The sequence below is a fragment of the Eufriesea mexicana genome, unplaced genomic scaffold (assembly GCF_001483705.2).
Source record: "Eufriesea mexicana isolate 0111107269 unplaced genomic scaffold, ASM148370v2 scaffold6248, whole genome shotgun sequence".
In the NCBI taxonomy this organism is placed as follows: domain Eukaryota; kingdom Metazoa; phylum Arthropoda; class Insecta; order Hymenoptera; family Apidae; genus Eufriesea; species Eufriesea mexicana.
Window position 1 is genome coordinate 439,696 of NW_016914133.1, and position 11,998 is coordinate 451,693.

General features: G+C 31.2%; 1 protein-coding gene across 1 annotated transcript in view; it reads left to right on the forward strand.

Moving 5' to 3' along the window:
• Positions 1-821: 821 nt before the first annotated feature.
• Positions 822-11,998, forward strand: part of centrocortin (cerebellar degeneration-related protein 2-like) — a 115,437-nt gene continuing 104,260 nt past the window's right edge. Inside the window, exon 1 of the mRNA XM_017906873.1 lies at positions 822-1,562. Within this exon, the coding sequence (XP_017762362.1) occupies positions 1,493-1,562 (70 nt within the window). The 5' untranslated portion in view covers positions 822-1,492. The remainder of the gene's footprint in view (positions 1,563-11,998) is intronic.

Sequence of the window (11,998 nt, forward strand, 5' to 3'; positions counted from 1 at the left end):
GAAAGTTGTTAGAACACCGACCACTTTGGGCGCGAAAGCGACGGTAATTCAAATAAATAAAAACGTTCCAACGTATACCTTATAAATTCTATATGCGATTCCATATATAAGAAAACCGTTTTTCCTCATTTATAATGAGTAAAGGATAATATAAAAACACAAAATATGCAAATAATATCTAACGCTTTTCTCAGGAATTTTAATAAAATATATACATCATACGTTTATTAATATTTTCTCGAATGAAAGGTAAATTCATTTCCAATTTTGACACGTCGATTTAACCTCAAACAATGTCATAAAACATATATATACTCTACAATTTTCAGGAAACTACACAATATCTGAATATGCGCATAATTATTTTTGCATACTAATGATCAGTGACTATCATTTCCTACTTCCTACTAATTACATAACCTTTTTAAAAGATGTATACATCGAAATATATTAAAAGATAATTAACATATCCCAATTTAATTGTATTCAATTTCACATCGATATATTACATAACCGTTTATCTTTCATTTATTAATTTCCTCTAGAAAACAAGTTACTAGAATATAAATATTCCAAGTATCAGAACACGACGAATCTACGAAACGATAATAGACCATATTTCATCTGTTTTCGGTTGAGGAAGGAATAACGTTAAAATGGAAGAATTAACACGGGCAGACGGGAGCAGGAACGTGTTGTCGGTCGCAAACGGGGAGCACCCTAAAGTCGTCGATACTCGTCGCATCGATAGTGCGAGCACACAGACACACTCCCACACGCAGGTAATCCCTGTCTCTCTCCTCTCGTCCGGCGTGGCATCGCATTGTCGGCGCAGACGCCGTGGCAGCGCTTATTGATCGTGGCTCTGTGGTGCTCGGTGTCCCTGCACGCGTCATGCGTCGTCGTCTTTCGCGACGTAGCGACGGTGCCGGGCAGTAAGGTTCACTCGTGTTCCGTCTCGTCCGCCAGTACGAGGTAGCCAATAACGACGGTGCTAGTGCCAGCAGACGTGTGTACTTTCGAGTCGCAGTGCGCGCAGTTCGCTCGATGGTTTTAAAGATAAACGGGATGCGATCGAGAAACGCGGCGATCGTAACCTGAGTCGCACAGCCGCCTGGTCCAGCCGCTGGAAAACGGAATTCGTTGTCGGCGAAAACGAATCGAAGATCGGAAAGTTGCCACTGTTAGCAGGTGGTTCTCGAACGATATCGCGATCGTCCTTTTTACGTCGAGTGAAAGTGATCGGCGGTGAAGCGTTCTCGAGTTGGCCGGAAGCTCAACCGACAGGTGCGTTCGTAGAGGCTCGCTCTGTATCGCGGGCAGTCGGTGCTCTGTATTGATTGGTTCAGCCGCGAGCACCAACCATTGCTCGACCAATCACGTTCGCGTACGGGCTAGGCGGCTTTTCCGCGATTCCGGCGCCGATCGACTTCGTTACGGCAGGCCGCGAACCTCTCTTGCAACTCGAGGACAACGAATCTAACAAGGAAACATGAATATGCTGGACCACGGCAACGTCCGCTACTTCACGGACGAGGAGACCGATCACAATATGCTCGAGGGTAAATGTCGCTATGACAACTTTCTTTGTAGATTAATTTCAGGTTCACGCTCAAGGTCGTTGCAGCTGTACCGCGGGTCCTCGGAATCGTCGGACAAGTTTGCCGACGAGACGCGATCGATCGGGCACGAAGAACGTGCTTCTCGTATATCTATGCTGTACCCACGTTATGTTTGTAATAGCGCTGGAAAGCGATGCAAAGTTTCTTGATCTTTCGAGTCAGACGATCGGTATTGTTCCTTCGTAGTACCTTACGGACGACTTCGACGGTCCGATGCGATGACTCACCGACACGGCTCATGAATCTAATAGTTACCGCAGCTGCACCGAAGCCTTAAGTGTTGCACACTGCGCCGTGTCTTCCTCCTAATTTTCATACGATATTGCAACCTTTCGCTCGTTTTGGGCGTTGTAGCGATTCTTACAGTATTTTGGAATCCGTAAAATTCGAAATTTTATTATTGTAAAATTCGTCGTTACGTTTTGGAAAGAAACTTTCCTTTCTCTTTTTTTTTTTTTTTTTTTTTTTTTTTTTTTAATTAGATAAAAGAAAGTTATCGGTTTCTTGATATTGACTGTTCAACCTTTGAACAGTTTGGGAACCCCGGTACAGACTTGCGTGTTACGTTTTTATAAGTGGTAGTAACTGCATCCTAAATAAGAAATCTGATGCTGTTATTTTGAAAATGCAGATATTTGAATGATAAAGATATTTGCATTTACGACATTTAACGAATAGAAGCCATATTAAAAGAATTATTTTCTTTTCCATCTACATCTAATGGGATAAGTATATGTGTGTGTATATATATACGTATTTTGACGAGGTCAGGTCAGAAGTCATAGACGAGACACTGGCTTTGAAGTTTCGTGAATGTTCTTTTTAATTTTGCCTAATATCAGCGCTAATTATTTTCTTATCGAAATTTAAGCAATTATCGAGGATAATTATTCTCGGTAAGGAAATATATAATTTTATTTGCAAAATGAAACAGGAAAACTCGTATGAGCACCTTATTTATGAATATTTATCAAGTCTAGAAAAAATTACTGTTTTCCGTCCTCGGTTTTTATCGCAGTCTTCTTTACCGATAGAGAACACGATGTGCGTGTCTGGAAATGATATTTTGACATGTGTGTTCCAATTAAATATTATTTTATCTCGCGCTCACGTCCGTTGGCTTTCTGCGTTATACTTTATTTGCTATATTTTCGTGCGAAACTTGTACAATATATATATATAATGTGGAATTCAAAGAATGGGAATGTGTATATTATACGTCACGAAGTCGAAATTACTATAGATAACGTAAGTAGATATTATTCCTAATGAAACTTAATTAAAGTGTAATTAGAAGGAAGATACTTCTTTTTATGTTATTACAGTTTATTAAAAGTGGTGTTATTATTACTATGAGATAGGATATCCTGTAAAAGTGTATTCAAAGATTTGAATATTTGCCCTCGACATAGATATTAAATGAGAAATGGTATATTTATATAATGAGAATTTACATCGTTGAGTATAATTTGCTTTTGATCATTCTCCTTTTGCCAAACAATTTTCCGTCTTCTAGAAGATTCGCCTCTCTATAGTGTAGATGCCACTTGACCCGGTATCTAATCAATAATGTATCTGGGTACGTTTTCAAATTACTATTAACGAAGATATTTATCAACGTTATATCTCAAGGTGCTTTTAAAATTAGAGCTACTTTAGGATTACAGATATTATTTTTTAGTCTATTACACTTGCTTTATATAATTATTTATATCATAGCGGAATTAGTTTTAAATTACTCGAATATAATTTGTCGCCAAGTATTATTATTACAATTAAAAATTAAGTACAAATAATAAGATTTCAAAAACCATATAGAATATTTATATGAAAATAATTGTCATTTAAATTTGATACTTATCTTGGGAATTGTTATTGCAAAAATTGGTTTTGCAGTGAAATATTAGTTTAAAATAGTAAGATGTCAAACACCATATTGAATATTTGTATGAAATTAATTGTCATTCAAATTTGATACTTATCTTGGGAATTATTATTGCAAAAATTGGTTTTGCAGTGAAATATTAGTTTAAAATAGTAAGATGTCAAAAACCATATTGAATATTTGTATGAAATTAATTGTCATTTAAATTTGATACTTATCTTGAGAATTATTATTACAAAGTTTATTAGTCCAATGAAAAATTAATTTAAAATAATGAAATGCCAAAAACCATGTTGAATATTTGTATGAATTTGTTTCTAATTCAAATTCGATTCTTATCCTGAGAATTATTATTATAAAAATTACTATTACAGAGAAAAAATAGTTTAAAGTAGCAGGACAACAAAAGCCATACTGAATATTTGTATGAAGTTGGTTACTATTAAAATTCGACACATTTATCTATAAATCTCCTTTCTTAGTGGTTTCAATGCAACTGTCTCGTTGCAGTATGTAAAATACGGCGAGCATATGAAATAAATAAGAGCAATGTGTGGTTTATGCAAATAAATTGTACCATTACCGGTCGCGTTTTGCTCTTTCCTTTTAAGATCTTGCATACCTGAAGTCACGTGGCATTCGAAGGAAGTGGCTGTGCATATTTATGATCTTTGCTTGAGGCTCTTAGCATACCTTTAGACAACTCTTGTTACAAAAATGAAAGTATGTGGGGCAGAAATAATGCATACACTCTATCTTTAGCACCTACATGGAAAACAGCTTCAAATTGTTATTCTTTTCAAACCGGTGGAAATGACCGGGGAATAATATTCAAACTGTACTGTACTATAGTAGTACTGTTCATTAGATAAGGTTCGTACCTGTTGATATCTGTGCAATTGATTGTTAAAGCCGTTTGTAAAGTTAGTCTATATTGATTTTATGCTAAGTTTGTCCTCTTATGGTAAGACCTATTCAATTTTTCCTATACCATTCGTCTGATTTCAATAAAAATACAGGTTCTAATAAAATATGAATATGTATTTAGTCTTACCAACCGTTGATAAAGCAGATTGGCAATTTGAAACTGAAATGGAAACGAGGTATTTTATATGCATACTAAATATCATGGAGACCTTAAATTTATTTAACACTTTTAAAAATTTTTAATTTGTAATATTATTACAATTTATTTTTAATGTAATATGATTGTAATTTGTAATAATATCAATATTATTAACATAAATTACTAACATTGTTATGATAATAGTATTAAAATTTTGGAAAGTATTAAAGTTGTTATAGTCACCAAAAAATAATTTTTATTCCCACTTAATCCAGAATTAAAATATGTGAATATATTTATTTGAAAATATATGTATTTATTTTAAAGCACTATTGTATTAAGTGACTACTGTAATAGTAAACATTTTGAAAATACTTTTCATAGAAGAAAAATTAAAATCGCATCAATTTTTCAAACATGTCAATATAACATAGTCACATCTTTTAATACAAATTTTTAAAAATATGTACAATAGTTTAGCACATATGATTTGCTCAAATGCTAATTAAAGATGTAAACGTAAACATTATACATTTCTTAGAAGCATTGCTCAATTTGTTAATGTTGATTTATGTTAATATAAATTTGACAAATTTATTAGCATATGTGACAATTATCGTCTTTTATAGTATATGGCATCAAGAACATATCTTGCCCAGATTTTTCCAAATATTTATTACATGGTTTCTCTTTATTTTTTATCTTCTCACTTTTTAAAAGAAAATTAGAAAATAAAAATTTATCAAAAATCAAACTGTACATAAATTCTAAATTACATCTTATAATGAAAGAATATGATTTTTATTGTTATGTAATTTCCTGCAATTGTACATGGACTCTACAATGATATATATTTATAGCTCTGTTGCTTCCTTTATAGCTAATTTACTTTTACACGTACATACGTATGAATGAAAAAGAAAAGGAGCGTATGGTACACTTTATTATTACTTTAGTCGATACCTTACCGGGTAGTATATTAATTAATTTTCTGAGCGTAGAGTTTCACAGTCCTTTGCCCGAGGCATTTCAAACTCACACCGATATTGCACTGATGCATACTGACGGTCGTCGAGGTCCGAGGTCCACACGGACGTAACACTAACACGGTTGACGGTCACACTACTCGAGACCCTCGTCGATACCCCACTAATCAGTTACAGTTTCGTTTTACGTTCGTATTTTCGTTTCTGATATACGAAAATATAAGAACATTGTAATATTTGGAAAAATGGTATGTATTTAACATTTCTATCGCTATATCGTGTATTACATGTAATTGTATGGTTTTGAATAGGGTGGGTAACTACATACATTCTTCTTGCTATAAGTGCATACTATAGAATATCCATTGTTACTTTCCTGTGTGAAAATAACTCTGTATGAAACATTTAGCACGCTTTCGACCTTTTAATCTCGTTTGTCTATATTCTCACCAGTCGATTCTCTTCTTAGCTCGCACAAAAATATCTTTTTTCTTTTCTACGAAATGTCTGTTGTTTCGTGTAAAGTATTTATATATTTTTAAACTTAATCACTTACAGTTGGCCACAAAATTGAGCGTACATCTACAAAATGGCGGAAGAATTAATGTAAATACACATATATTCGAGTAAAAACACAATATATATTTTATTTGCGTATATTAATGATACTAAAAATACTTTTAAATAAAGTCAATTATTTCTTTTTATTTAATGGATGACATAATGAAATTTTTATTTTAGTGGCACAAAATTGAGCGTACACGTATAATTAAACAGCGTTATTGATAAATTTAGACCTAATCAGTATTTTGTAGCATAATTTTTGCATTTGACTAAATTACAATTTTTATAAAAGAAGATAGAATACTGTTTCATTCTTCTTCCAACTTATTCTTAAAATTTTCTTAAAATTTAATTATTACATAATTATTTTATGATCTGAATATAATTATTTATATATTATTTGAGGAATAATATATTTTTGAAATAACATAGATATTCTCAAGAAATGAGAAAAATGCATTTGCAATTAAATGATTTATTTATCATTTTATAAAGTAAGTTATTTATTGGTTGATTTTGATGAAAATGATTGGATTTTTAATATATAGCATCAGATGTTTATATTTTTATTACATTTATTGCTCACTACATATTTTGAATATTATTTCAGCATTTATTATAAATTATCAACAACAACAACAATCATATTATTTTTGCATTTGGGAAATGAACCTTATTTTGTCAAATAATCAGTTCTCCATTTTAATATTTAATTGGCCAAATAAAGAACATATCAGCAAATGGAATACATTACTTATCAAATTATAATTAATGTTATCTAAAATCATTATTTTTATATCTTTATTCAAAATAAGTTTCGTTTAGGTTTGTTTTCAATTTGTAAAATTATAATAATTTATATTGTTCCAATTAAAGTTTTTTGTTTATAGTATGTTCATAATATAGTATGAAAAGTCGTGATTTCATAGTATAAGACAAGTTATTAACCTTCATTGTTATTAATCTTAGTTTTACAGTAAATAAAAATTCAGAATTTCTCCAATAATTGTTTTGACATGCCGCCATGTTTTGCAAGACAGTAACGTATTTACGCATAAAGCACCTTAGGTGTTTGGGCACTACGATAAATACATATATGAATATGTCGACAATTTATTTTATTGTTTTCGAAACCCAAAACAATACCGCCATAAAATATCATAGTAGAAACATTCTACTCGTATACGTATGATTTATCAAACGGTCTTTACCGTAACCTAATAGGCTCTTCGATTTTCAGATAATATATACGTAAACTCGTACAACCGGCTCCACTGATATACCCATATAAGAACGATATTGGTATATTAAATTCCGTTAAAAACTTTCGATAGTGTTATTGAGTTTTGGCCACTGTGTATGTGTGACTCCAGTCGACGAATCATAATTGACTTCGACACAGTACATGGAAAGTTAAATTTTGTCGTATTTAAGCGCGTTACACGAATATCGCATTATATATACCGTTTGATATTATCCGCGGTTTCGCGTAACCGCGGTAGGTCTTGGAACGTATTATCCGCAGATACGAGATATTCCTACTATGTATAGTGTCTTGATCGAAGCTACAGTTTGGAATCGTGTCCCCTCTACTAATGGGGGAGGTAGGTATTCCGAGAATTGTCAATGTTATTTCGTTTCGATTCGGTGGTTTCTTAGCGAGAATGAGATGCTATAAGTCAGAGTGAAGTAGAAAGACGAATCGACGGTTGCTTGACGAAATGATCGGTCCAGCCACGTAATATACACATAACGTAGAGGCTCGCTCGGTCAAAGTAGTTCGAGGAAATAGTGGGGATTGTGTCACTATGGAAACGCATCTCTATAGCCACGATACCGATGCGATGGAAGCAGGCTGCTTTAACATTGTAACTTCGATATTATAGTGGAACTTACAATTAGATAATTCAGCATCCAATGATTCGGCATGTTCGATAATCCGACATAGTTGTGACCTTGGGTGTACCTGAATATCGTTTAATAATTAACATAATAAGCATACTTTGCGTAGATAAAATACATTTACCCTTCGAAGTACACGATTGTAAATTACGCGGCTTTCCTGCATACTTTGAATTTCCCGCCGTTATGTATCTCCGTCTTTTTCCATCTCACGTAAACTTAAATTACTTATAAGTTACTAAATGAGCTTTAAACGAGATTTTTGCATATCAACTTTTGTGTTTATTTTGACTTGTAGAATCTTTCCTCTTAACGTGTTTCGCGAATATATTAATATTGTATATTTTCTGTGATTTATTATCATTGACAGAGTATACATTCCATGTCGTTAATACTTCGATGACGACAGCAAAGATTTTAAAACGTGTTAATTCGTCTTTTAATATTACGTATTATGAGGTTTATAAAGTTTATGTCTAATACGTGATTTCCCTTTATTGCATGATGATGATTTGATAATCGATTCTCGGAAATTATTGAGCAGGTAACGAGCCAGTATTTTTTTCTTATAACCTATAATTTTCTAAATACATAACTCTTTTTCGTAACCAGTATGTCTTATTCTTAGAAGATATTGAGACATACGATTTAACAGATAACTAATGTTTCCGGTCTATAGTTATGTATGTATACAATATGGAATGAAAGGAGCGGAGAGAATTTCAGAATTACATGAATCTTGAGTTACACGATATGTTGATGACTTCGAACGGTAACTATAGTTGATGTAATATTCGTTCTGCAATGACACAGAGTTCGAGCAGCTGACATATAAAAATTCGTGTGTTTCAGTTACAGAGGATATGTTTGTTTGACGAACTTGCAGTATTATAGGTTATAGTCCAATAATTCGCCATATTTGATAATCCAACTTCACTACAGTCCCGAGCACGCTGGATTATTAAAGTTCTCTTGTTCTTTTGTACAAAAATGGGGCTTCCTAGGACTTTTTAGACTCATCTTGATGTCAGCTATGATCGTTGAAACTCGGATGAAGAATGTTATAGACTGATTAATCTTTTCAATATACAGACGATCGTATAAGTGTTCGTCCATATACTGCATTCGACGTACGTATAGGGAAAAGAAAGAAAAGATACACGCAAAATTTAAATAAAAAATATAGAAATTAACCTTTATTTATACAAGGTAAGCTAACTTTTGTATTAATAAAAATTAATTTCTATATTTTTTATTTCCATTTTACGTGTGCCTTTCCTTTCTTTTCCCCATACATACGCCGATTGCGATAGGTGGATGAACACTTATGCAGTCAACTGTATTTTGGAACGCTTCTATATACAATACAATACGAGTTCTACAACGAGGCTGCGTCGGAGAATACAATAATGTTCTATGAATCGGCAGAGGAGGAACTGTCTCTGTATTATTTTCGGAGATACTTATATATTTTTACTTTTTGTAGGGGCGAAGATGACCATTTTGACCCTTAGCGAAAGTAGGAATGAGTAAGATGTTTTGAACTCTGACGTTGGTCTGCTGCGTTTATCGGCTAGTGACTAGGAGTCAATGGGTTGTTGGTCATCCAACATGATATAAAGATATGATTATATTTGATATGGCTATAATACAATATAATGATTTTGTTATAAAAGAAGAATATTTTGGCGAACTTTATTATTGGATCACGTTGTATAGTTTATACAAATATGCAAATTTTTAATCATTGCTTTTTCATCATATTATTGCAAACGAGTAAACACTTATATAATTATGTATAAAGTTAGAGTAAACGTTGAGTATATACATTTCTTGATTATGAATTTATACATACACATGAATTTCTTGACCTATACATTTTTTCTTTGCCCTATTCATACAAAAAATATATATGTAGTACATTAACACAGTGATTCTCAACTTACGCTACATTGAATATTCTTGGATGATACGTAAGATGAAGTAAATTATATAAAATTTTAAGGTTATATACAGTGGGATATACAACAATGAGTGGATACTAAGTACCTACAAAATGGTAGATGCATAACTTGATTAAATATTGATTAGATGGTAGGTAAGGAAGAAGGGTTGAGAACCGCTGCATTAGAAGATTAAAGTTTTGCGTATAAAATAAAATCGTATACAGTACTATAAATTGTGTAATAAATTTTTCCAACTAACTTGTTTGCAAGTGTAGGTTGATATTTAATATTCTTAGTATTCTTATCGGTAAAGGTCACTTTGAATTGCACTAGCCTCTAAATCTATTATTTTGGAGGTTATCTGTTCGAGTCTGACCAATGATGGCCAGTTTCGAAATTGCGACACTGAGATAGGTTTTAATAGAATAAAATAACGTTGATAAATAATCACGACAGAGAACGGAATTTCCCCAACGTTATCAGAATTTCGTTCACTGAACGTGTTTTGATCAAAGTATCACTGCACCTGCGCTAAGAAGAACACATTGCAATTGCAATTAAAAAAAGGTTATGATATTCTAAAAAGAATGATTGGTTTATTATACTCTCTGATAATAAATTATAATTGTTTTATACAATACTAGTTCAGTTTTATTTAATTTTTAATACGGTACTGGGTAACGCATTATGATTGCAATTGAAAAGAGGTTATTATATATATATATATATATATACATATATGATTCCATTGGGCCTAAAGCTCTTGTACTTACATTTTCTTTATTGTAATAACTTATTAATCTGAAAATGAATTAGTCAAAGGATCAGCACATGGAAATTAAAATTTATATATTGAATTATGTAAGTAATTCTATTTTACTCTTTTTGGTAATAAATATAGAGGCTGTCGCAGTTGAATAAAATTTTGTTAATAAAAATATTGAAAGTCTGATGAGAGTCGATAAATACAAGAAAAAAGACAATTAATTATATGAATATATTTTGAAGCAATTAATGTGAAAATGTGTTTGTGTGAAATTTTATATGTAAAACAAATTAATATAAATTTTTCCATGTCCAATTATGCTTATCTGTTCTACATATAATTTGTTATAAATATATTGCATATAGTAGTATATAGTATATATAAAATATATAATATCAAAAAATTATATAAACATATTCTAATATTATATATTATTTTATATATATATTATATTGAATTACATTAAATATTATATAAATATTATTCTAATATTATATAATAATTTTTCTGATATTTATATTAACGAATACAAATATTTATATTTATTTGTCATCTATAACTAAGATCTGCTTTTATGTGCATATACCAGCAATATGAAGGTCGCAATCTTTTTTCATGTAATACCACGACATACTTTCTTTGTCGTTTTTCTATAAATATACAAAAATCAATAATTGTAATACTCGTACAAAAATCAATAAATCTATAACAACAGATAACAGATATTATCACTTGACTGATGGGACATAAAATAAAATAAAATCATGTAAAAATGAAAATACAAAAGAGAAGAGATATTATCATATTTTAATTATATTCTATTACAAATAAATCATATTGTAATATTTAAAAGAAAATATGTCTATTTTTCAAATTTAATTTAAGTCTAAATTAAAATACTCATTTATCTCTTCGTTTATCTCTATCTTCGAATTTTTCTTATTATCGAAAATAAAAATTTGAAAACAACAAATTTTGATACAGTATTTACTCAAGTTCTTTATCTTCCATTAACCTTTTGCACTACAATGACGAGTCTAACTCGTCACGAATTCTTCTTGTCAAATTTCGAGATCATAAGCTGTACTAATCACGAGACCATAATTATATTTCACATATAATTATATGTGCATAGAATTCTTAGAATTTCTCAAATTTTCACTCAATTGTATCGTCCATGGAATAAGTATATAGTGGATAATTAAAATTAAATACTTTTATATATATAATTTTAACAATAAAATTAAATATATAAATAATA